Source organism: Lepeophtheirus salmonis, chromosome 5 (genome assembly GCF_016086655.4).
Source record: "Lepeophtheirus salmonis chromosome 5, UVic_Lsal_1.4, whole genome shotgun sequence".
NCBI classification, from domain to species: Eukaryota; Metazoa; Arthropoda; class Copepoda; order Siphonostomatoida; family Caligidae; genus Lepeophtheirus; species Lepeophtheirus salmonis.
Window position 1 is genome coordinate 12,919,481 of NC_052135.2, and position 27,159 is coordinate 12,946,639.

The 27,159-nt window shown below is 31.5% G+C and overlaps 3 protein-coding genes and 1 long non-coding RNA gene across 6 annotated transcripts; all 4 read left to right on the forward strand.

Annotated features, from left to right (window-relative positions):
- Positions 1-6,225: 6,225 nt before the first annotated feature.
- On the forward strand, positions 6,226-7,980 carry LOC121118893 (uncharacterized). Of its 3 annotated transcripts, none has more exons than XR_005864602.2 (3): positions 6,226-6,328; positions 6,685-6,846; positions 6,921-7,980. It is a non-coding gene; the product is annotated as an uncharacterized lncRNA (long non-coding RNA). The 3 variants fall into 3 exon arrangements; XR_005864603.2 differs by having other exon boundaries at positions 6,240-6,328; positions 6,696-6,846; XR_011780006.1 differs by lacking the exon at positions 6,226-6,328 and having other exon boundaries at positions 6,335-6,846; positions 6,921-7,409.
- Positions 7,981-8,357: 377 nt separating this feature from the next.
- Positions 8,358-10,761, forward strand: l(2)k10201 (lethal (2) k10201). The gene is made up of 2 exons (XM_040712624.2): positions 8,358-8,723; positions 9,468-10,761. Exons 1-2 carry the CDS (start codon positions 8,484-8,486, stop codon positions 10,119-10,121), a joined length of 894 nt encoding a protein of 297 aa, XP_040568558.1. The 5' UTR covers positions 8,358-8,483; the 3' UTR covers positions 10,122-10,761.
- Positions 10,762-11,306: 545 nt separating this feature from the next.
- Positions 11,307-14,030, forward strand: LOC121118424 (venom carboxylesterase-6). The gene is made up of 8 exons (XM_040713006.2): positions 11,307-11,477; positions 11,566-11,820; positions 11,888-12,129; positions 12,177-12,401; positions 12,459-12,817; positions 12,885-13,117; positions 13,175-13,412; positions 13,568-14,030. The coding sequence occupies exons 1-8, from the start codon at positions 11,354-11,356 to the stop codon at positions 13,734-13,736; spliced, it is 1,845 nt and encodes a 614-aa protein (XP_040568940.1). The 5' UTR covers positions 11,307-11,353; the 3' UTR covers positions 13,737-14,030.
- A 7,761-nt stretch (positions 14,031-21,791) lies between these two features.
- LOC121118135 (uncharacterized) lies at positions 21,792-23,664 on the forward strand. The gene is made up of 3 exons (XM_040712677.2): positions 21,792-22,002; positions 22,713-22,849; positions 22,917-23,664. The coding sequence occupies exons 1-3, from the start codon at positions 21,806-21,808 to the stop codon at positions 23,495-23,497; spliced, it is 915 nt and encodes a 304-aa protein (XP_040568611.1). The 5' UTR covers positions 21,792-21,805; the 3' UTR covers positions 23,498-23,664.
- The last annotated feature ends 3,495 nt before the right edge of the window (positions 23,665-27,159 follow it).

Below are 27,159 nucleotides of genomic sequence, written 5' to 3' on the forward strand. Positions count from 1 at the left end.
TCGTGGCAAGAACTTCGAGGACTACACCAACCCCAACATCTGTCCTCCTAACAGCCCCAACTGCAATCCCTGTGACTTCTACCTGTGGGGTGCAGTTGAACGGGACACCAGGCGAAACTCTTGCAACAGGGTGGCTGAGTTAAAGCAGCGCATCATCGTGATTTTCAACAAGTTTCCTAAGGACCAGGTTGAGCGCGCCTGCAACAGGTTCAGGTCTAGGCTGGGGAAGGTCATCCCCACTGAGGGTGCCTACTTTGAGTAGAATTCGAAGCCAGAAGTCACACCTTTCAAATAGTTTTTGGTTTAAAAAATTATTAAAGATTTTAAGCATTCTTTTGTAAAAAAAAATTTTATGTGCCAAAAACACTGTCGACCCTGTATTTGTATTAATAAACAATAATACAAGAAAATGTATTTTAATTGCTAAAAGCTTAATTTTTGGATGCGGACGTTTAACCATCATGAATTATATAATATATTGCCAACGTGTAATTTTTTTGTTCTCTTTTATTCAATTCCATTAAAATTTGTAAATAAAGGATTTTTACAGAAAAAAAGACATATTTTGATGTTTATGTTTTTAATACTTTTTGATATACATAAACGCATAAAATGCAACAAAAATTATACAAGTCTTTTGGCCTTAATTCCACATTTAATTACACTTATATGTGATGGATATCAATCATTATAATAAATCAATTTTAAGTAAGTAGTTCACAAACTGAACATAAAGCACACAATAGGTACAATTTAGAACAAAAAATCAGTTTTTCGATGCGAATATGAAATCATTAACTAGGTCAAACGAAGCTACTCTTTACGATGTTCTACAATGACTTTGTTTTCATTGATTCATAATTTTTTGCATATACATAGTCCATAATATACTACAACACACTAGATTCCGCTTGATAATGATTTATGCTTTATTTTCTAGATAGAATATTCACAGTTCTACAAGATCTAGATCTAATTTGAGTTGAGCTGATGAACAATCAAGACAATTTACGAAAAAGACAGGAATTATTTAAAGTGGTTTCCCTCCCATTTTTGCAACCAAAGGCTAGCTTTCATTATTTGGAGGGGGGGGCGGGGCTATGCCCCAAAAAATTAAAACACTGTTATATGATTATTAATATATAAAGGTTTATTTTATTATATATAAAGGATATAAATTACCCTCTGAAAAAGGAGCTAGCGACACCACTGTCTAATACTAATCCATTATATATATAACTTTGACAATGTTATACAGGGCCGTTTGAAAAGTCCATGCAAAGTCCCAGAGTCCACTACAGGCATGTATCGAAGTTATGTTTAGTTTGTAGTATATCTTGGAAGAATGCACACCAACTTTCATGTAGAACAGTTTATTTATTCCTATTTGGCATAGGTTTGAATAGAGGAATCGGGCAGAAGGATTATGGTGACAACCTTTTGGATTCGCAAGGAATAATCCTCATCGACTATCTGGAAAAGGATAAACTATTACAGATGCATATTATTCATCGCTGTTGTATCGTTTGTAATCGAGCTACAAGAAAAGTGCCCACGATTGTCCCAACAAAAAAATTGTTTTCTATAACGACAATGCACCGGCTTACACCTCAGCAGTTGTGGTCGCAAAATTAATGGAAATAGGATTCCAACTCGAGATCTCCAAAGAACTAGCATTCTCATGTACTTTCACTTTTCTGTCATTCATCATTATTTCTATAGTAGTATCCTCAACAGGGCTTCCGGAACGTTCAGCGTTACTTGTGCCCATATGGCCACTCCGAAAATTTTGAAACCCCAATAAACCTATAAACTGTTTTAATGGAAGGTATAGAGTCCCCATAATGTTTTATTATCATCATTCTTTATGTACAAAATTCCCACTAAAAATCAATAATTTAAATTATAAAAACAAATCATTACAAAACAGAGTTTTCTCAATTTATTTATAAAAGCATCAAAGATTCCAAAGTTATTAAAAGGATGGGATAACACACTTTATAAACTAAAATTTAAAATTTGTCCGGTTTAAAAGTCCATTGTTTCAATATATCTTGCGATTGTTTTATATAGACATTCAGGAAGAGGAGTCATTTTGGTTCTAGAAGCGTATATAATTGTAAGTGTCTTTGCAACTATTGCTTCGACTTTAAAATCGTTCTCAATTTAAGAGCAATGAGCCAGTCTGACTCCTTCAGAGTTATGACTTATGTTAAACCTATTGGTAATTATATTATCTACTATCAACAATAGAGGGCTCACTCGATTCTACCGCTTCTTTACACATTTTACCCATAATGTTTATCAAGCTTCTTTTTAGTCTGCTGAGGCACTTTTCCTTTCATAAAGTAATGTTTTATCAACATACGATATTCTTTTTCGTCCATTTTTTGAAAATAACTCCCCCTGCCTCGATTCAAACGAATACCAAACAGAATGAAATAGACCGATCTGACTGAAAGTTGGTGTGTGTTCTTCCAAGAGATGTTACTAACTAAACATAACCTCGATACTCGCCAGTAGTGCCATCTTTTGGACTTTGCACTGAAGTATTAAACATATACCAATATAAAAAGGGATTGATAAAAAGACTCGTTTGAAATCCCTTGGTCAATGATAATTTTATTCATAAAAACACATATTCGATTCATGTATAATTATAACGTAAATTTATGTACGAAAATAAACCATTTCTAAATTAAAGCTCTAGCTTAGATTATTTTTAAAGAGAGATCCAATTTTCAAGGGTGTAGGGAAGGTTTTTCATGTCTGTATGCATATTTATTTGCATTTTACTGTGTATATAATAAGTTATAACTCAAATCCCATCCCATCATGTGATAATCCTGTGTTTGAAAAAGAAAATAAATAAATAAATGGATAATAAAAATAATCATTTTTTTTTTTTATAGAAGTCTAAGAAATATATAAAATGTATATCATTCTGATTTTCAAATTGGTCTTAGAAAAGTTATTTTCAAAAAAGAAATTGAGTTTAATGTATACTTTGTCGAAAATATTAATACTTTTTCCATAAAAATAAGAGAAAATAACATTGATAGATAGGAGTATAGGCGTGCGCGTCTAAAACTGAACACTCCTTTAAATTTTACGCCATGCACATATTCGTGATTTTATTGAGTTGAAACCAGTTTATACTTCGAGGCATGGTCTTGACTAGTTATAAACAAAACTCCATTAAAATCTAAATAGCAGCAGTGAAACAACATCCGATGATGATATAGAGAGATGTCGAGTCGCAATTTTGGAACTTTCCGTGCGGGGAAAAACTCCCACTGAAATTGCCAAGGTTCTGAAATGCAGTCGCACCACTGTTTACAGCGTGGTAGCCAGGGACTCCTGAGGCGACAACAAGATCTAAGTAAAGGCCTCGAAGGTCGGACGAAATGTTTGCTGCCGTAAAAAAGTATGTCGAGGACAAGTAAGGCAAGGTCACCGTCAGCGGCCTCTCCAGGGATTTCAACGTCAGCAGAAGGACCATGGACTGGCTAGTTAAGAAAGACCTTGCCCTTAAGGTCTACAAGAGAATCCCACGTCAAGCCCTCATGCCGTCAAATTTAAAGGAGTGTTCAGTTTTAGACGCGCTCACCTGTATACAATTTTAGTACTGCGGTCCGCGCACCTAGATGTTTCACTTTACCTTAAGTTCATTGGATAATCTTGATATTTAGATAATAAAATATTTATAAAATAATATTCAACATGGGTTATATTTTAGTTTTATGTCTTTTTTTGGATTCAATAGTGTGTTTTATCTATACTTTTTGTGTAAAAACTACGCAGAATCATAAAAAAAAGGCATTTTGGAAAAACTTTAAGGCCGATGAGGCAGGATATAGGACATACTTAGATCCCTAAAAAAATAATTTTCGAGCTCCTCACATCGTAAAGCATGGGAAAAAATGTGGAAACATATCAAAAAAGTATCTTTTTAAATAGGTCTAATGTACATACATTTCTTTTCATTTTTAAAATGAATCGCTGAGCTTAAGTTACAGACGATCGTTGCACACATTCAAAAATGTAGTCTGCACAGACACAGGATACAAACTTTGCTTTATGAATATAGATATTATCATTGTTTTAATCATATGAATCTTGCCACATTATATTGCCACATAAAGTTTCTAAAAACTTTTTGAGATCATCAAAATTATGCCAAAATACTACTCCCAAGGCATAAGTTTTGTATTGTCAAAGTCAAACTTTATGAATAAGTGTGGTAACAGCTCCTTGATTACACTAAATAATAAATTTCAATAAGGAATTTTTTATTCTTACTAGAAAATTTAATATTAGAATTATTTTTTCAAAAAAATTAATATTTGAAATTTAATTAAATTTTTCAATTTTCTATTTTTCCAAAAAAATTTACGTGTCTATGAAATTGGAAATTTATTATTAGAATTTTTTTTTTTAATTTTAAAATTTTATTTTTGGAGAAAAACAAAATTTTTTGTGAATAACTGTGGAACTGTGGAAAAATATATATATATTTCCCTGTGGACGCCCCTCCCGTATGTAATTCCTATACCCCGGAATTACAAATGTATAGCCACGCTTTTTATAAAATATAACATTAATAAAGTAGACTTAGTTAATGTCTACTATTGATCCATAAATAAGACATATGATTGTGGTGCGTACAAACACTAAGTATTATTTTACTTCATATACGAGGTGTGTTAAAAAAGTTAGTGACTTTGTATTGTTAGTAAAAAGCATGTATTTATTCACCAATATTTATGTTGTCCCCTTCAAAGTAATCACCCTCAGGTACAGTACACTTGTGCCAACGCTTTTTCCAATCCTCGAAGAATTTTTCGATATAGCCATGAGCTTTTTCAGCGATGCAGTCTTTATTTCCTCAATCGTTGCAAATTTCCGTCCTTTCATAGGTCTCTTTAGTTTTGGGAACAGAAACAGTGAGCAAAACGAGGCTCGTTATTGGCATCTTCCCGGCCATCTTGGAAAAGATTTATTTCGCTCAGAACAGTTTCCCATATGCCATTGTCAACATTTCAAATGTTTGGGAGCACTTAATTTCATTTTTTACAGAAAATTTGATACAAATTTATTGATCCATGAAACACGCAAAATACTTCTAACCGTTATGCCTCTCACAAACAAACTAAACATATTATATACCTGAAACAGTAAAAGTATGTTTATGGCGAGTGTTTTAACCATATAAAAAAAAAAAAAATCGAGCATACCAAATGTACGTTGCCCGTGAAATTTGAAAAGGCACCTTACTTTTTGAACACACCTCGTACATACATACAGTCCAATATTTCATAACAACATTTAAGTCAATTTTTGTATTCAAATTTGTAGGATGAGTTAGATACCCAAGAATTTTAGCTATAATTTAGAGTTTTTATTTAATTTAAAGACTTTTATTGGTCCCAATATGGCCTTTCAAATAAAATATGTTGTTTTCTCATTAATTAATTGTTATGATGAATATGGGATATTTTAAGTACACAACATTCATATCTTTAATATTATTAAAGCAAAGTCTATCTGTGTGTTTGTTGATTTGTAAGTTGAATGAGGACTCATTTTTAACAACAAGCTCATTATAAAAAAAAAGAACATAATAATAATGTATAGAATAAAGAAATAATTAATATGACTTGGGATGAGGTTTAGGAACGAATGTGGTCAAATAAATCTTAGGCAGAGAGTATTCTAGAGACTTAAGTATTCCCTGACTCATCACATCATATTTAAAAAAATATATAAAGTAGTTATAATTATTCTTTCATTCTTGAGGAGAGAACATTCAAGTATTAAGTAGCTACGTGTGAGTGTGCTCATGAAAAACAGAGAGTAATGCTGATATTTTGTGGGGAGTTATCTTCTCTATTAGTCAAGCAAAGTTTGTCTGTTAGTCGATCTCTAATAACCTCCGAGCGATGTTGGTTACTCCTCTTAGTTTATAAATAAACTAACTTCTTACTACGGAGTTTAAAGTTGACCTTCAAACTTTTGAAGCTATATTCATACAAACAAATGCTCTTAGTTCAAATGAATGAGAAAGCGTCTATAAACACTTAACAAGTCCCACGGCCTCATAAGAGGCCTTAATCTTTCTATATTTTTTTAGAAAAGTTGGTTACTTTTCAAAATTGGGAGTAAGTAATGTATGCACTATAATTGTCGCAACAAAATAATGAGAAACACACAGTAAATGTCTGAATAACAGACTTTCCTTTTCAGCTCTTTTTTCTTTATAAATAAAAATACTTTTACCAAACCATTTGTTCATTAGTCTGTCATGTGAAACAATCAGTTACTTCAGGTAATGTTGTGTGTGGGAGGAGGAAAGACAAAGGATTTTGATGATTACCCTTATTTTTATTTGTAGTGATCTTTTATATCCCTCATAATAATATGTAAACTTTATTCACTTCCTGTGAAGCTATATTAAGAATTAGTGTTACGTTAAAATGAATCTAAATATTCTCCTTCCCCGTACTCTAAGTTCATTATATTCACTTCTTAAATGTCTTGCGAATATGCTAGGAAATGAAACTACTTGTTCAATACTACACATTATAAATCGTAACAAGAAACCAAACAGGCTCAAAACTGTTTTGAGCTTTATAAATATAATTTTTAAATTGTGAAAATAATGTTTTATTAATTACATTTCAGTACTTTTCCAGATATGTTTTTATTATAAACTGTAGAAGAACCGTTAAGAACCATGGCTTGTTGTGGACCATCTGTATTTTGTGGGTCCTGTCATTTAAACCATTGTTGTACTGACTTTCATTATCCTCATCATCGAATACACTGTGGTTCATCGCGATTTGGGTAAGAATCAAACAACAATTTTGATAATATTATGTGGTTAATTCTTGTACCTAATAATCTTTTATTTCTAACAGATGTCATGGAAATTGTTGTAGCCTTGCAACTTGTCATGGCCTGAGTCATGCGGTCAACTCAGCTATTGCTGAAAGAAATCATTACAGGAATCTTGAGTCCTATCATCGTTCTTTGTCACAATCCTATCACCACCGAGCTGCCTCAATCCAACGTCATTTTTCATTTTAAAACTAGGGAAGAGTAGAATGTTGGCTACTCCGGGGTTTATGAAAAAAATAATTTTGAATAGTTAGGCTTATATAACTCCATACATATATATATTTTTTTTTTTTTTTCATATTTGAATTATGTCACTAGAATCCATTGATTCTGAATTTGTATTGATCTAGTTTATCTTATTATTCAACAATTATTTTATCACAAAAATATTATTCATCATAATAATAAGTAGAACGAAGGAAAACTGTGGAAATGGGTTTAAATAAGAATTGTTAGAAAAGTCTTTATGATTTTTGTTTATTCGAAATATAAGTTTTAGATGAACTTTATTACAAGGATGATTATTTTGTATATAACTGTAATATTTATGTAGAAAATTGCCACGGATGATTTTAACACTTGTATGTGAACAGTTACATACCTGTTTATATCTTCTAATAATTATTTACGGTGAATATTCAATTATTGAGGATTTTTTATAGAATAATTACTGTGTTACAATCAAGAAAAAAGCATATTCGGAAGCATATTCAGGGAACTCGGAGGCGCCAGCAGCTTTAAACCCCCTCCCCCAAATAAACGATTTTTTTTTCCAAGATTTTAATATTTGAAAATTAATTTTTGAAATTTCAATTTTCTATTAATATTTGAAATTATAATTTTGAAATTTTTTTCCAAAAAGTTTACTTTTTCAATTTTTTTCCAGAAAATTTTTATTTTTGTCCAAAAAAATGTACATTTTGGATTTTTTTTTTTTGTCAGAAACCAGGCCCTTTCCAAAATATACTCCTGCAGACACCCTTGGAACTGGATACTTGTTACGGAGAAGACATGTTACACTGTCAATAATATTAAAATAAAGTTATCTAACCATCCTGATCTTATACAATTGAATGTCAACTTCTGTCTATTTCTTAAATTTAGAATGGTATCCTATTGTTAATTTCCTTACTAGTTCAAACAGGTTCAATATTGGACGTAATAAACCTTGGTAAAAGCTATGAAGTTTTTTTATAAAAAAAAGTTTGTGACTCATTCATTTGTTTTATTTATTATGAATAGTTTTTGTAACTTTTTGGGTTGCCGAACTCGAAATATATATATATATATTGATTAATATTTAATTATTATGAATGATACAAATTGCCATCGGATCAAGCCGGCCCCATAGTGTATTATTATTAATAAGTGTATTATTAATAATAATACACTTATTAATTATTATTTTTATAAGATCGAGCATACCATTGACGTCACAGTGGCAATCTCTATTTTTATAGCATGACGTCATATAGGCGTGGTAAGTAATCCAGGTACGTCATTCATATATTTGTGGTACTTGTACAATGAATATTGACGTTAGAAAAAAAAAATAATGGGACCCATTTGAGTTCTTTGACAGAATGGATTTTGACTTTGGAAGACATCGCTATGATAAAGGAAGTGATGAGGATGAGGAAGTGTGGAAGATCTTAGCACGCCTTGGAGGACCCTTGGTTCGAAATGCGAAGGACCCATTTTTTGAAGAAGGGGATCGGATATGTGATATGAAGGATCCTCAGGTCTTTGAAACCTTCGACTCAGAAGAATTCCTTCATAAAGACTATAAACCATTTCCTTGCTCAGAGCAAGGTTGTTCTAAAGTAATACTAAATAACATCATTTATAACTTGTAATGGATGCAAATTTAGACAAACCTCAAACCTGTTTTTGAGTCAAAATGATTTCCATTTGTTTTTGACGATTCCTTCCATTGTTCGTTTCACTTCATTCTAATGAAGATTTGAAAATTCTGATATGTTTGTCCTTGCACTGCATTTTGGGACGTGGGTGTCTTTGATCATGTGGGTAGAGAGGACTCTTCTTTCCTTATATTCTTTCTACATAACATATGTATATTTTATATTTCCCTTGATTCAATTATTACGTAAATTTTAGTTATGATAAGTATATTTTTTTATGTTACTTTACGTGGTCAGAGGGAGTTGCACTGATTCAGTATAAGTAAACAATTGTAAACGTTAAAGTATTTCAATTACAGATTATTACATCTGAGCTAGGATTTGTCTTTTGAAGTTCATAACCTTCATGTATATGAACTTCTCCAGGAGCGACTGAGTATCGAACCTACGCACATTGAGCTCGATAAAATAATTTATCCCGTGTGCTTTGTCCCATTGAGCTACGTCGCTCCATGGATAATCATATTAATTACCATTATTCGTCTGATACACTCATATGCTTCTATAAGGTGTACTTACTGAGATGTAGCTTAATTAATAAATGCATTGCCTTTTCAAGATGTACGAACTTTTTATGGAGCGAGCTTCATATAAATATAATATAACTCTAATTGTTGCTAATATTTTGACAACTTTTATTTTAAGGTATTTGCGCAGCTTATTGACTCTGAAGCACACTATAATGCAGTACATCGATTTCCTTGCTCCGAATGCAAACAAGGATTCATTTCAGCTCATTTACTCGAGCTTCACGTCTTGGAAAACCATGATGCTTTCTTCAAGGTTTTATCTGCAAGGAAACCGTATTACTCTTGTTTCCTCGAAATTTGTAAATGCAAATTCAAGAAGAAGGAAGATCGATCCAGGCATGTAATTCAAGATCATGGGTTTGATCCTAATCTAGAGTTTTTTGAGCCTATGATAAAGAAACAGGAAGGAAATAGAGAAACGTCTCCAAGTCGTAAAAAGAAGGCCCGTCGTCCATTATCCATGGCTCTTTCTAGTCCGTCAAAAGAAGATAAATCTAAAGGAAGGATTGGACCAACACCAGCAAAAAGTACCAATAATTTATCTCCTACAAAATCAACTCCACTGAATCTCCGTCCCAGCAAGATACCTGTTAGGTCCTTTAGCTATAAAAATATATCTTTTGGTTCTGGAATTACAAAAACATTTGACACTTCTGAACTAAATCAACGATGGTATGTCTCAAGATTCGATTCTGCTAAGAAGAAAAGAAGTTCCATGGATATACATAATATGGAGGATGTCAAGATGTCCTTACCTAGTATCAAATAATTTCAACAAATCATCATCCATATAAATTTTTATAGTTAAAGGTTCGGGATAACTTTTTTATCCTTAATGATTACCTTGGTTTCCCTCCTTTCTTGAATATAAGACGTAAAATATTAAATTGTGCCATCAAAAAACTTTTTTCTTTGCCATGTCTCAATCGAACTGTGATTCAATTTTATACATTCACAAATACACTTTTTCATAATTATATTAACTCATAATTTACTTCTGTAAATCTTTCTAAGTCGTCTCTATTTCAATAATTTAATATATCATATTTATTTTACTAAACTTCAAATCACATGATTGTTTTGTTACCATTTATTTGCCACAAGATGTTTTTTTTTTTTTTAGTCAATTTTTTTGTGTACGTCTCTAGTGTCAATTTGATTAATTATAGACTATTGAAGATTGTATCACTTATTAATTGTTTAAGAGTGATTATAATTCCTTACAATTGCCATGTGTGTAAAGTTGGATAATCTTCACTTTTGTCTATTATATTTATTTATATGCTGAGTTATCTGTTTCATTACGTAATCACATTTTGTATACTACACTGCTATTTATACTTGGTATCTCTAATATTATTCATAGTTACGAAGTATTTGTATGTCAATAAACTTTATTTTACTATCAAGTATTTATTTCTATTAATTATGGTATCATAAATCAGGATTAAGAGAATTATCCAACTTAATTCTGAGAGTTTAGTCGAGAAAATATATTCCAAAATGAATTTAGAAACTGAATATGAATGGACTAAGAGTTATTTTTATTACACCCTTTTATTAAAATCGGTATCTAACTGTCTTTCCTTTCTTCGGAAAAAAGTCACAATCCTAACAGTTACATAATATAATAATATTATAAGGGTTTCGCATTGTAAATTCATTATTATAAGAGTTGAAGAAGCCTTTCAATGGAAGGTGGGCTTCTCTTCCGTCCCTTTGATTAGGGATAGATTGAATGATGAAATTCAATTTTTAATTGGTTGATTTAGTAATATCTATCAATTTTTAAACTAAATCTTATTATAACAATAGGATGGTCTAAGCTTGGACATTATTTGTAAACATAAATTTTATCTTAATTTGAAGTTGATGTATGTTTGTGGATCGCAAGGTATCACTCAATCAAGAAGGAATAGAAATCCTTCTAATCCCATTAGATGGAATATACATTTTATTTTTATATTAAATGCGAAGAGTTATCATATTCTCCAACTCTTAATGGAGTTCAGTTTGCACATTGTCCTAATCATGATTCAAGTGGTTATTGCTATTTTACTTTATTTTATTTTCCCTGTTCATTCCAAAATCCCTATAGAAGACTCTATATTACACTTAACCAAAGGTAATAATATTCAATTTCATTATCCATGCATTGTGTGATTGCAAGTTTTTTTTTCAAATAGTAAATTATATCTTCTTTATTTTAATAGGAGATGTTCGTGGAATCATACAATATTCTCCATTACAGAACAAACCATACGCAAGTTATTTTGGACTACCTTATGCATTACCACCATTAGGCGAAAGAAGATTTGCAAGACCTGAACCCTATTCTAATGCATGGGAGGGTATAAGAGATGGAACACAATCCCCTCCAATTTGTGTTCAACAAGATATCCATCGCAATAACCCTAATGATACTATAGGGGTTGAGGATTGTCTTGTCTTAAATATAAATCAGCCTCGTAATATTTTTTTTTTCTTTTAGACACTTAATTCTAAAAATTTAGTAATTGTTTCGTAATTCAATAGTAACTTGTACAAGAGAAAATCGTTGTCCAGTAATAATCTGGCTTCATGGAGGAAGCTACGCATTGTTGAGTGGATCTCCTTACACATTTAATCCTTTATACTTTATGGACCACAATGTGATTTTCATTGGAATAAATTACCGTCTTGGTGCTATGGGTTTCTTAACTTTAGAAACTGATGAAGCGCCAGGAAATTTAGGATTGAGAGATCAATCATTAGCTATTAAATGGATCAGAGATGAAGTATACCATCAGTTTGTATCAAATAGTTTTACAGTTATATGTTTCAGATTGATAACTTGTATGGTAATAAAGATCAAATCACTCTTATGGGGCATGGTTCTGGTGCTCATTCCGCACTTATTCATCTAGTCTCTCCTTTTAACAAAAAAGGAACTTTTACTAGAATTATAAGTCAATCAGGTTCTCCATTTGAAGATACTAACCTACGATTCGCGAAGTCTCGGAAGGAATATGCTAAAAAACTTGCAGCCTCCGTCGGATGTACAAAGGAGGTAAATATATTTACAAATATTTAAATTTACATATAAGACAAATGGGTCAAATTGTAGATTTTGAAATGTCTTCGAAGTCGTCCAGCTGATATTTTACAAACCAAAGTGCAAACTTTTAATATTATAAATCAAGTATTTACACCAAATCCATGGGTTCCAGTAATTGATATAAAATTCGCTCATGATCCAGTATTACCAGACTATCCTGAAAATATTGTAAAAAATACAAATTTCAGTCGATCTATTCCAATTCTAACGGGAAGTGTAGCTGAAGAGGGAATGCTTTTAATGAAGAGATTTTTTCAACATCCAGAGTTATTTGCTCAATTTACAAGAACTCTACCATTTTTACTTTTCAACTTGGAAGATGAGTCTGTCACTCCAAAAGTACAGGATCTTGTTGAAATCGTCAAAAAGTATGTCGAATTACATATACTTTGATATGATTTATGATATAGAGGAATTTATCCTTATACTTTTTAGGTTTTTCATACCCAAGGGCCAACTATCCTACAGTCAAAATAAACAAATTATTGCAATGTTCACAGACATGGTATTCTACGGCAAAATTGGACGAGCTATTCAATTACTCAGAGATCATGGGCCTATTTATCAATATATTTACAAATATTTTGGAACGCACTCCTTTGGAGACTTATCCTTTTACTCAGACTTCAAACTTGGACTCAAACTCTCGCTTCAATCTCGTGGCATAGGTAATATGGAAACAAATTGTTATTCAGGCAATGATAATGAAATTTATAATCTATTAGGGTTGTTTATGCGAAATGGTTTTGGAACATGTCACGGTGATGAGTTGTTTGATATTTTTAAAATAGGTTTTCTCAAAGCACCAATGAGCTCAGGTCCAATCAGTGATTTTGATAAATCAGTTGGACAAAGTCTTATAACAATGTGGATCAATTTTGCAAGGACAGGAAATCCTACTCCAATGGGATATTTCTTGGATGATAACTCAAAATGGCTATCCATTCAGGAATCAAACGGAATGTAAGTATGATTGTTAAGATATGAAAATTGCAATGGAACTCATTAATTTGTTTTCATAGACAATCAGTATAATTAAATTATTAGTTAAAATCAAAAATAATTAATTAATTTGAGCCTTACAAGATTAAACATAAAATATATATTCATAATTTCAGGGTGGCAGAGATTAAAACAAAGACTAGAATGACTGAAGATACTTTCTTAGAAAAACGAGTAACTTTTTATCATAGAGTTTTTGAATACCTATTTACAGACGAAGCCGGTGAAATTATTAAGGAGAGAAAAGCTTCAAAACCAAATGAGAAAATTAAAACCGAATTGTAATATCATTATAAACTTGATATATTGATATTGTTATAATAAATAAAAGTATTTTTAAGCAATGATTTTTTTTCCAATATTAAAATGTGCCTATATTCTTTAAGGAAGTACATTAAATGTTTAATACTATAACAAATGCTGATCTAAAACTCCTGGTGAATAATCAATTAGAGGGGGCGTGATCCTAGTGGGTTCCCTTAAACAATATAATATGTACTCTTATCAATTTATCAAAAAAGGATCAATTAGTCTTCTCGTGATTGTGTGTATTTTGAAAAATATATTGAATTTAACGAATAATAGTGTTTGTATTTTGTGTATCTACAAGTTGTAACTTGCACAAGCAGATTGTAAGTACAAGTGTTGTTTTGGTCCTTATTTAGGACTGCAGTCAAGTCCAGTTCAATCTTGGTCCGGTCCAGCTTAGTCCTGCATATCAGTCTTAAAACTTATGAAGTTTTTTCCTTGATTAGGTCACTACAATTATTTTTTTTAATCTGTTCTCATACTGACAGTCTGAAGGAGTGACGATCCCAAGGACTAATACGATCGCTCCTAAGACAGTACTAGTTTGGACCAAATAAAGAAGTTCCACGTCCAACTTTACGTCCAATCCAGTCTTACAAATTTTGAATCTGAATTTTATCTAAAAATGTCGATGGTTTATTAAGTCAATCAAAAATTTGCCGACAATTTATATGGTTAATTTCACATTGGGACGAAAATCAACCAAATTTGGACAACTTACACCCATTTTAGACAAAAACAGCGTTATCTTTTTGACAAATTTCACAACAAAATTTTAGTCATGCGGTATAACGCACCCACCCCCCTCCCCATCTGACTTTCATGTATTAAAATCTTTGTATGCCACCCCCCTACTTTAAAAATCCTCAAACTACTTTTGAATTTTACAAAAGGAATTCAATTGTTAAACTGTTGTACTATACCATATATTAGTCAAGATTATGTTTTATAGAGGGTGTCTTAAAATTTTGGCACTTTTTTCAAGAACTAATAGCAAGGATAGTCCCATATTAAGTACCAATATAATCTTTGAACTTAATTTACTTTTGATGGGGTTAAATGCAATTACTGAAATTCTTTAGATAGTCCATATACGAGGTATGTTCAGACAGTAAGGTATATTTTCCAATTTCGCGGGCAATGTATATTTGGTATAATAGATTTGTTGGATTTTTTATGATACTACATTCGAAAAGGAACATAATGTATTTATTGTTTAAAGCCATAAAATGTGTCTAGTTTGTTTGTGATAGGCATAATGGATAGAAAATTGGGGGATTTTTTGCTAAAACATGGATCCAAGAATTTGCATTGTGTAAAAAATGAAATTAAGTGCTCCAAAACACTTGTATTGTTGACAATGCCATACAGTGAAACTGTTCTGAGTAAAAAAAATGTTTATATGTGGAAAAAAACTCTTCCAATATAGCTGGGAAGATACCAATGAGAAACCTCGCTCTGGACGCCCAAGCACGTTGAAGCAGTGAAGAAAAATGTGTTTGAAAATAATCGAATGGCGAAGTTGCTAAGAAAATTGACATATAGGTAGGTTTGTTCCATGAAATTTTTTCGAATGTTTTGGGCATGAGAGGAGTGTCAAAGAAGTTTATTAATGCTTAATTTTGACAAAAGAATTGTCGCCTGAGCATTGCTAATGAGCTCTTGACAAACGTCAATGATGATCCTGATTTCCTCAAAAGGGTCGTAACTGGTGAGAAATGATGGGTATATTGTTAAGTTACTTTTTCTTGTTCCCCAAACTGAAGATACCAAGGAAAGGACATATAGCAAAAACTCGCCGCACACGCAATATACTTCTGACTAGTGTTGGATCGGTCTGAACTAAATGAAACAGACCGATTATCTATAGGTCTAAACTGAATGAGTCGATGGACCGTGGTCTGAACCGATAAAAATTAGAAAAAGACAACATTACACGTCACAAACCTTTTTTAAAATGATATATATATATATATGAATTATAATAATTAATGCAATTGTTTTTTCCAAAAAAGATATTCCTATGTCTCTGCAGGACGGTAGTATAATTTTAAAATCTTCTGTGTTGATATTCTTCCTCCCTTTATTTTCTAAATCTCATGGTGTTCCTTAAATGTTTTTTTCTATTGTTTATTAATGTAAATTTTTATTTTTATGTGTTGTTGTTTGTACCTCATTCCTGTTCTCTGTGTTTATCTTTGAATAAAATTTCTAGAGGTAGGGTACAAATGGCGTTACCTCGCTAACACAAAAATACCCTATGTATTTTGTTGTCTGCTGTCGATTCCCTCTTCCCACTTGATACGTCATGGCTATTTCACAACTTATTCTATTGTTTACATGCGGTTGTTACATGCATTTCCCAGAGTAATTAGATGTCGACAAACAGACAAACTTTGCTGTTAATAATATAAAAGTTAACTACACAAGAAATCATTAGTGTTACTTTTCATTTTTTATAAACATACTCATATTTTGCTACTCAATACATAGATGTTCTCCCCTCGAGAAGGAAAGAATAATAATTGCAGCTTTAAATAAAAATTTAATAGGGCATGATGAGCTAGGGAATATTTAAGACTCTATAACGCTACCAAGCTGAGCTTCAGCAGCCCACGCTCCTTCCTAAACCTAACTAAAACTCATATTCATTATATTTTATTTTTTTAATACGGGCACGGATTTAATATTTAACTAAATGATTATAAAGATTTATTTATTGTCAGTTAAGAAATATTTCCATAGATTATAATTAGGAATGGGAAAATTGTCTAAACCCTCGTGAGTGTAAATCAAAAAGATAAGGATATATTGGCAACTTTGATAGACGACATATTTGTCCCAGCTTCCCTGAGCATCGTAGACAACTTATAATATCCAAATCTACACCCCGGCCTTTATATTGTACAGGTACAGCGCTTGGGCCCAAAACAGTTTAGACTCCACTGCGCAGCCTTTTTAAGCATCAAGGGTCCCTTTTAATAAGCTATAATACCCCTCGGACCTTATGTTGTACGGGTTTAATGGCCTGGTCCCAAGGCATTTTCAACTCCACTGCCGCCGCGTTTCTAAGCATCTAGGACCCCTTCTAATATGTTATGATACACTCCGTCCACGGATTGTGCAGGTGAACTGCTAGGCCTCAAGCCAGATTAAATTTCTGCGTTACCGCCTCCCTGAGTATCAAGGAACTGGACAGGGTGTAATTTGAGAGATTACAAGGGGCCCTTGATGCTCACCTAACAATCTGAAGGCTGATATGTATTATTGGATATTGAATGTGTCCTTGATGCTCAGAAAAGCGATGGAGGATAATTTAACCTACCTTGGGGCTTAGAAGTTTACTTTCACTACCCGTGGGCTGAGCTGTATTTGGGGATATTAGAAGGGCTCGTTTATCCCAGGAAAGTGGCAGCAGATAAATGTGTCTTGCATCATGGTCCAGTAGTTCCCCTGCACAGCTTGTCGGACGGGGGTAGATTATAGCATATTAGAGGGGCTTAAAATGCTTAAGAACGAGACGGCGGCGGGGTTTTAAACTGCATTAGAGACCAACACTTCACCTGCACAACCTAAAGGCCGGAGTGTATTTTTGGATATTAGAAGAGACCCATGATGTTCAAAAAAGCGGTAGGGGTGGATTTTTTTTATCATTCTATGGTTTGATTGCCCGAAAATAATATAATTGTCATGAAATCGCATACAATGATATTGTCTTTCAATGAAATTACTCTATATTATATTGCTTACAATGATGTTGTTTCACGTTGATATTACCTACAACAATTTTGTCTCAAAATGATAGTGCACAACACGATTTTACGACGCAACGATATAACCCCCATGATTTTGTCTGCAATCTCTTTACCACAATAATTTTACAGTTAACCCTCATTGCTTGCTAATACGTTTTAATTTTCAAAATTGGAAGAAATAATTAACTAATAAGAGTACTAAGGATTTCGACAATTTTCACATCTCCAATTATAATTATATTATTAATTCAGTCGAATAAAAATATCTTGAGGAGTGACTCAGTATGTACTTGATTGTGTATCTATTGTGCTGTTTTTTTTTGCACAGTATTTCCTGTATTTTGACTTCTACTACAACTTACATATTTATTGAATAAGTAATATAGTATGTTGGGGTGGGGGATTGTTAAAATCAAATTCAATTTTAGCCCTACTTTTCGGATGAAGAGCATATTTTAAGAATTCTAGAAAAATTAGTTTTTAATTTCCAGATATATATTTAGTATAATCGTTCCTAAGATTACTAATGTCCACAAATTTTTGATACAATAAATTAGTACTTAAAATGAAATAACTTTATTTTGATTTGAAAACAATAAATCCTTAAAATATCTTAGATATTTCCCAGGCAGCCACCTTTCAATTAATTATAACAGAAGAGATTAAATTAAATTTATTTTCTTAAACTAACCGAATGATTCTATCGACAGGGGATATGGATTTGAAGATTTTGATATGATCAGAAGATTGATCATATCCAACCATGTTCAGAAATGAATTAAATGATTTCTTATATAAAGTACCGACTGGTACATTAAAATCTGAACATTTCGAATTTTAAATTTCAGCAAAATATAATTTCAACATATAAATACTATAAATAGATGATTGTTATTTTTTCTCTTAGTCCTTAATGTAGTCGTCCTTAGCGGCAATGGTGGCATCCAGGCGACGGAGGAAGACACTGCGAATGTGATCCTCTATCATGACGTCCCTGTGCTGGCTGAGAGTAGCTTTTTGGGGCCTCGTTGTTAGGATGAAGGACGTTGCAGGCTTCCCCTAAACATGCACCAAAAAGTTGTAATCAAGGGGGTTGTTATGAGGGATATACGGAGGCCAAAAGTGTTTAAAAAAGAGTCTTGCAACGGAGGAGATGGTTCCTTTCATTGTTGGTGTCAAAAGTAGCCCATCCACCCTCACAAGGCTCTTTTCACCAACTTTTTTGATAGTTCTCTGGGCAGTCTTGCGTGAAACCCCAAGATCTATTGCAAGGGCTCTCTTAGACTATAGGGGATTGGCCTGGGGTGTTTTCTTTAACTCCTCCGGGCCTAGTTTGGCCTTTTTAACATATCCCTTCTTCCTCTCCAACGTTTCGAAATTGCTGACGGCTTTGACGGTGGTCCTGGATACGCCTAATTGCTTGGAGTGTGCGAATGGAAATTCGTCGATCACGTTCAAGTGTGATTTTCTCGACTTGTACGTAAGCTAAAGAGCGCTGGTTTATTTTATTTTGTAACTAATTTTTTATGCTTTAATATATCGAAATATGAATTAATTTCAATCTCTTAACTTTCATTAATTATTAAATTAGTAAGTGGTTTTTCACCTCATATATATGTAATTTGTACAGCTTCTCACATAATGAATCTTGATTCCATCTGGGAAATGAATTTATAAATACCTACATCAGCCCAAAAATATCCAAAATATACAATTCGAATATTGAAAATACTCATTATAGTATTTGCCTGGAAGTTTGATACCCTTCAGCAAAATTGAATTATTTTTCTACAAAATTTATTTTTTTATTTCTTATCTCACTTCACATACAGTTTCCCTTATAATTCGTTGTCCAACTATGATTTTGACACTCCACATAAGAATAATTTAAACTACTTTAGCTACTTGCAATAATATTTAGGACTGATTTTTATTTGATTCGATTTGGAAGTCAGTACAGTGTTTCTGATCATTTGAGTATCCGTAGTACATAGTTCGTTGTGATATAATTTGTTATTTTTTATGAAAAATATTTATTATATTTCTATGTATCACTTGAGAAAAGGAACTAGGCAAGGGCAAGCCGAACAAAATTGTTGCCTTAAAGGTATTAAAGTTTTCACCCTCCACATTAATAGAAACAAATTCAAGCAAAAAAGGAAACCAAGGGATCTTCGAAAACAATACAGTCTCTCAAAATCTAGAATTAAGACATTTTTTTTTTTTTTTAGTTACGACAACTCAACACAAAGTTCCGTATCGTGTTATCCCAAGACTCTGGCAGTTTCAATTTTCTTACGAAATTTTGATATATCCTCTTCCATACATCAGCACATGAAGGCAAAATCCTCATGTTTAAATGCCAGGGCCCTGGATGTAAATGATGTCTTGCAGATTTCGTATGGGAAACTCGATATTTTTCCCTATTTAAAAGGGGGTTTGTGGTGGGGTTCAGGTCATGAACTGCAATTATATTACCATTTATTGTTTCCATTTCTATGTCCCTAGGATTTTCTTCAAAAAATTGTTTGATTGGTCAGAGCTGAGTATCATCCAAGAATATATACTAAAATTACACATAGTTCAAGATCTGCTCGATTATACATACAAATTAATAATTTTATATATTTTTTGGGTAAAACTCTGTTCAAGAGTACAAATCAATCACCAAGATGTTTTCTGAGTCTTTTAAGAGACACAAAGGTCATTTACTCTCCTCTTTGATTGCTAAATCTGCCAATAATGGTAGAGCTAATGCCTTATATAGAACTAAATGAGTGATACAGGTGTTATAAAAGTCAATACGCATTTCTGGAGATTCAAACCTCGACGAAAAGAGATTGTATTATTTATTAAAACCGTAAGTGTACCCCAATACCAAACAGACAGAAATAGGCCAATCACGTTGAAAGTAGGTGTGTGTTCTTCCATGAGATGCTACAAAGCAAATGAAAGGACTTTTCAAACTACCCTCGCAAAAAAATATTTATTCTTTTTCTTATCATTATTCTCTTTTGTAATCCATATCGGACCATATCAAGGTGTTACCTCGCTGACACAAGAAAACACTAATTATTTTGTTGTCAGCTGTCGATTTCGCTTGATACGTCATAGCTATATCATAATATACTATTTTTGATAAATAAACAAAGTAATAAGTTATTCTATAGTTTTGCTTCATTTCCAAAAGGACAGGAATAAAATTTCTTGTTCATCCCTCATCGTTTATATAGTATATAATATATTGGCCGTTTTATTATTGCTATGAATAAATTTTTATAGCTACGCTTGTAATAAAATATTACTAAATAATACCATAATACAGTATCGAATAAAATTCTATGCAGTATTTTTATATTAAGAAATATATATATGTATGTAATCCATTTTAAAAATTGTGAATAAATAAAATGAGAGTGATAGTCTTGGAAAGAGGTGAAAATCTAGTGTAGATCAAAAATCAACATGGTAACCCTAACAATTTGAAGAATGTTTTGCTAGAGAAAAAGAATAATGCTCATGACGTTTCATTAGATCAGCTAAAATCAGTTGTGACAAGAGAGGAAGGAGAAAAAGATATAAACAAGGACATTTGCTAGAATTACTCAGATGTCCAACAACGACTTACAATTATAACTCCGCAATAAATCTTCAGGGTTACTCTCCGTCTTTTATGAGCATACCCGAACGTTGAAACAGGTTTTGAATATAATTGAATATATTTAGGAAAACATATGTTCACTACTCAGGAGTCAAATAATAATGACAACTGCTAAGGAAAAGTAAATTCTTTTTTTAACTACCAATTACAAATGCCGGCTAAAAAAAACACCGGATTTACATGTATGGTCTGGGAAGTAAATAGCAGTTGGGATAGTTGATTTATTTGGCTAACTACCAAATGAATTCTGGCCTTTTTTCTATTTCTTTTTGGATGAAAGGTTGCGTGATATAATAAAAGTAACGACGTGAAATATTTATTTCACTTAACTTTGTGTATTATCTATACCTCTCATACTGAAAATGAATAATAGAACACTTAAAAAGTTGATTTTAGCAATGAATGTTATTACTTGCAGCTACCTAGAAAGTAATTCAAATGATAGAATAAGTTGCAAAAAAAATTGTTCCAATAAAATGTATTTTTTTCCCCATAAACTACTTTTTAGTCTTATGTGGCATCAGGTAAGACTAGGTATGATTCATTCAAACGTTATACCTAATACATAATTTATAATATTTTTTCTTTATCGATTAAACATGATTAATACGTGTATTTGTTACAGTATCATGATTAACACTAAAGTAATAGAGGATCAGCTTAAACAATTTCAACTTACAATTAGTGAGACAAAACAATCTGATACAATTAGCAGCGGGATTGAAACATTTAAATTGAATACAAATTTAAAAAAACAGGCAAACCTACTAAGATGCAAAATTAGGAGTGCAAAAGAAAGAAACTTTCGGGACTTGAATCAATTGAGGTAAACAAATTATATATAAAAGTGATGGGACGATTAATCGTAATCGGAGAATCGGCATCGGAAAAATAATTTTTAAATTGTTATCTTATTTATTTCTGATATTTAACAATTTATTACTTTTCTAAGTTATGAAAAAAAATAGCCCCCATTTAAATTTTTTTTTGCTTTTTACTAAAAAATTAATATTTGAAAAAATTTAATTTTTTTTGAATAACTATATATTTTTGAAATTTTTCTTCAAAAAATTTAATGATTGATTTTTTTTTTTCAAAAAATTTTAAAATAGAAATTTGATTTTATAAAAAACAAATTTTTTTTTCGAGAACGGCTCCGAATTTTTGAAATTTTTTTCCCAAAAATTTAATTTTTTGTGAATAGTTGTGGATTTTTGAAAAAAATTTTAAAATCAAATTATATATTGAAATTTTTGTAAAAAAAAATTAATTGGTCAAATTTTTTTCCGAAAAGTTATAATTTTTGGATTTTTTAAAAAAGAAATCCAATAACCAAGCTCCCTAAAATATAATTCTGTGGACGCCAAATATAGCAAACTGGTATTTTTTAACTATTATTTAAAATATTAAAGAATCAACATCACTAAATTTTACTGAAATCGACATCGGAATCGGATTTTTTTTTTGGAATCGTCCCATCATTAATATATAAATCACAAATAAATACCAACATAGTTTATTATTTTATACCAAAAGAAATCGAGAAGCAAGATTAGAAAAAGAATTGGACGAGTTCATTCATAGGGAAGGAGGTTCGGAGTTTTTATTAAAGAACAATGTTGATGCCACCCAAGAAGAGACCTCCCAGGTGTCCAAAGATCTACAACAAAGAGGTAATAAAAATTAGGGTTCATTAATACAATATGATGTAAATAATTAAGTGTCCTTTTCTATATACAGGAGCAAGGCCACCCAATACACTCCAGCGGTGGTCTTATGACAATCATAAAAAGGGATCAAACCCCAAGGGAGTCGTCGGCAGGAAAGATAATGAAGGACCTAAAATTAAACCTCCACAGAAAAAGGAATTGAAATTGAAACTACTAGAATGGCAAGAGCTTAAACAAATGAAAAATGAACTTCAAAATATTCGCAGCCCTCAAGAAAAGGACTCTCAATCCCATGGTATCTCTCTTTTGATTGTTCAGAGAAAAAGACTCAAGACTAACAAATCTACTCCAAACTGTCTTTTGAAAGGAAAGAATTTTAGTAAACTATTTTATTCCAGAGATATCGAAAGGTACAAAGAAAGACAATCACGACAAATGAATCTTAAAACCAGTGATACTTATCATACAAATAACATTGATGTTAAAAAAATTGATAAGAGGAAATCAAATTTTAATTTCATAAATGCTACCACTACGTCTTATCTTCAAAAGATGTCATTCTTAAATAAGAACGAGAAAGAGAGGGACAATTTTCTGCAATTAGAGGAACTCCCAAAATTAGGAATCCCTCATTGGCGAAAGGATCTTTAATGTTACTCATCAAATATATTTGGTACAATGGTACATACTATACGAATAATTAATCATTACTCAAATATTTTTGTAAATAAATTTAGTCAATAATTTAATTTAAAAAAATATTTTTTTTTTTAAAGAATTTAATTCCTTTCTGTATTAATTCATTTTCAATCCTTTTATTTTTGTTTATTCGTTTTAATTAGTAGACATTAACTAAGTCTTCTGTGTTAAGGACATACTGTATTAAAAGTGTTATTCCTAACAATAACAAAAATTAATTCACAAAAAAATTCAAACATAATTTTGAAATTTTAATTTTTTTGGAACAAAATTCAAAAATCAATAGCTATTCACACAAAGTTGATTTTTTTGGAAAAAAATTCAAAAATCCTCTGTTGTTCACAAAAAATTGATAGTGTAGAAAAAGATTCCAAAAATTAATAATTTATCCAAAAAAATTCAAAAATCCAAAGCTATTCACAAAAAATTTAAAAAAAAATATTTTTCGGGATAAAAAAAATACAAAAATCCATAGTTATTTAAAAGAAGTTGAATTTTAGGGGAAAAAACATTCAAAAATCCACTCTTGTTTACAAAAAAAATTTAAAAATCCATGGCTTTTCCCAGGAAAGCAAACTTTTTGAAAAATTTATTTATTTGCAAATTTGAATATAGGGCAGGGGGGGGGCTACAGCCCCTCCAGCCCACCCCTGCGACCACCCTTGTAAAGTTTACAGATTTATAAATTAAACATAGTAATTTATATAAAATAATTGAATGATGTAAGTTAATTCAGCTTTTTACTAGACATTTAAGCAAAGTTACAAGGAAGACGTCATTGGCAGGGTTTGTAGGGTAGCTCACATGAAGAAAATTATAGTTTTTTAAGGACTGTATTGAAAAAAAATACATTTTTTAAAGTCATATTAAATAAATTACAATTTTAATAATGTGTAAATAGGCCAAAATCGAATATTTATACGAATTGGGTTTTCACAATACTAATGGTTTTTCTCCTCTGTCAAATTTCTAATAGTCCTTATTAGGTTTATAAGCGTTGGTTGGTTAAGCTCTAATTATTAGCTGTTGTAAAGCTGTTAACAATTCTTCCATATTAATTACCTATGTATAAGTACCGTGCCAGGGGCTTTCGTAGGCTGTAAGGGCTGTCAGGATGAAAAAAATTACGCGAAAATAGGGGTAATTTTTTTTTTTGACATTTCGTCGAACCTATTTTCAAGCAAGGATGGATATGTGAACAGAAAAAATGCCCATTACAGCTGTGCACCAAATGCTAAGTTCCTCATTGTATAAAATGCGTAACTCCAAATCACCGGCAATCAGAGTAAAAGTTTAATTATCAATGGATTTTTTCTATGATTAAAACTTTTAATTTAAATATCCATGTGCAAAGGAAATCCATGTTTTTGTACATCAATGTCATATATTAATAACAAAGATAAGGCACTACTATATTTGTTGTACGCAAATACACGGAAACAAAGTATAAACCGTATTTTCTTTAACCTGTAGTCCTGTTCCACACAAGGGCCCAACCTAATATATATAGTATGTGCTAAATTTGGAGTATTTCAATATAGATTCGTTTTTAATTCAAAAATATATACACTATAGGCCCAAATGACTTCAAATATACCAACAATTATAGCAAAAAATATTTGGGGTCTAATGGGTTAATATTAGAGAATCCTTTTGCACTCCCGTCAACTACAAAAAAAGATCACGTTTCATATTTATATCAGTGTTCCCTAGTTCGATAATTCTTCCCAACTATTAATGTAATAATAATTGGGATTTTTGCTCAGCTTAACCAAAGTTATTTCAAATTCAACCGTTCAACTTTCAAAATACTGAAAGAACATAAAAATCAACAGCTCACAACAAGAAATGTAGAGTGTAAATTTATTCTTATTGCACACCGTATGTATTGTATCTCACAAATATAAATAAGGCCTAAATCAGTTGGTAATAAACCAATTTTTCTTAGCTATAAATTTAATATTTAATTATTCGGAATTATTAACATTACAATTCTGACAACTTATCAAATTCAAATTATTGATTAACGGGAAAGAAGCTCAATAGTCTAAAGCTAGCAGCATATACTCAGGCTTGTGAACGGAACGCAAAATTGAACGGCGTTCAATGAATGCAACGGATTTTTTTATTTATTTTTTAACGATGAACGATAAAAATGAGATTTTAGCGTTCCCTTCTAATAAGTGATAGTAATTTAGGAAAAGGTGTAGTTGTCCAAGGGATACATATCCTAGAAACATGAAGGTGCAAATTCAGGGACAATTTCTGAAATTGGGTAGGTACCTAAAGCCTCCTCCCCTGCAGACACCCCTAAAATTAATATCCATGTAAATGTGAATTAACTATTCAAAAAAGTAAATAATTATTATTTATGTCCCTTTTACGCAGTAGTAATTTAATTTATCTTGTACTCAATTAAACACATTCTCACGCTCTTAATTATTTCAAGAGTACTTTACAGCCAAAAATAAAGGCGCACACAACATTTTTCGTATTGATTTAAAGTACTTCCCATTGAGTTTATATTTGAGTTAGATATTATGTTTAACGTTACTGGCTGCAATCAAGGTAAATAGTATTTCTATTAATCTTCGCTGTAATATATTATTTCGCCTACATGTCTGGGTTTAGTTAAAAGAACCTTTTTATTTTTATGAAAAATACACGAATAATATATTCAAAGGTTCAATCATTTATATTTATAAAATGACAGGCAATATATTGATAAATTGAGATACCCGAGAGTATTAACAGTAGTTTAAAACCTCCGTTTTATATATTTAACTTAATTGGGCCCCAATATTGTCTTATAAATATACTTTATTAACTTCCTAATTCTAAAAATGTGGCGGTGAATTTGGCTACTTTAAGTACAATTTACGGTGCCTCCAAAGGATTAATGAGAATCATTTTTTAATTGAAATGGACTTTAATTTGTTCGAAAATGTATTCCCTGTTCAGCTATGAGAAAAACTATTCCAGCTTCCTTTTGGGTTGACGTGATACAAATATGTAACTTTATTCCAATGACTCAGTACAATTGGTCATAAGTTATATACAAGATTTAAATAATTAATTATGACTTAATGCATCTATATTTAGATATGGGATTAAGAGGAGATCAATAGGAATCACAACGAACATAGCTATTCTACTTCTGTTAAAACAAAATATTGTTATTTTTAGTTGTTTATTAGTGTTAAAAACATTAGCCGGATTTTTTTTTATGATTCTCATAGACATTTCAGACAAAAAAAAAGCTTTGGAGCCCCAGAAGTACACGAAAGAGTTGTCATTTTTCTACTTTCATTCTAATTTAGCAATCTCATTTGGGGTATCCGACTTTTTTATGCCTCAAAAACTGTACAGTTTCATTTAAAGAACCCAATAGCGTATGTGTGTATACTGCAAGGGGCCTGATACTATCTTATGCTTGGAACACAGAACAGAACAAAAATAATGGATGAACGCTGAACGAAAAAAAAAATTGAACGGAACGCTGAAGGGAACGCCAAAATAGAGAAACTTTACAAGCCTGAATATACTTAATGATGAAAATCTATTGTAGAATGGGCATGTTTCAAAATAAGAAATCGAAAATCAACATGGTAACC

Excerpts from the sequence above, each read along its gene's own strand:
- LOC121118424 (XM_040713006.2), top strand. The coding sequence starts at position 11,354 with ATGGAGTTCAGTTTGCACATTGTCCTAATCATGATTCAAGTGGTTATT. Across the intron at positions 11,478-11,565 it reads TATATTACACTTAACCAAAG|GAGATGTTCGTGGAATCATA; the intron begins GTAATAATATTC and ends TTATTTTAATAG. Across the intron at positions 13,118-13,174 it reads GCTTCAATCTCGTGGCATAG|GGTTGTTTATGCGAAATGGT; the intron begins GTAATATGGAAA and ends ATAATCTATTAG.
- LOC121118135 (XM_040712677.2), top strand. The coding sequence starts at position 21,806 with ATGATTAACACTAAAGTAATAGAGGATCAGCTTAAACAATTTCAACTT. Across the intron at positions 22,003-22,712 it reads CGGGACTTGAATCAATTGAG|AAATCGAGAAGCAAGATTAG; the intron begins GTAAACAAATTA and ends TTATACCAAAAG. Across the intron at positions 22,850-22,916 it reads CAAAGATCTACAACAAAGAG|GAGCAAGGCCACCCAATACA; the intron begins GTAATAAAAATT and ends TTCTATATACAG.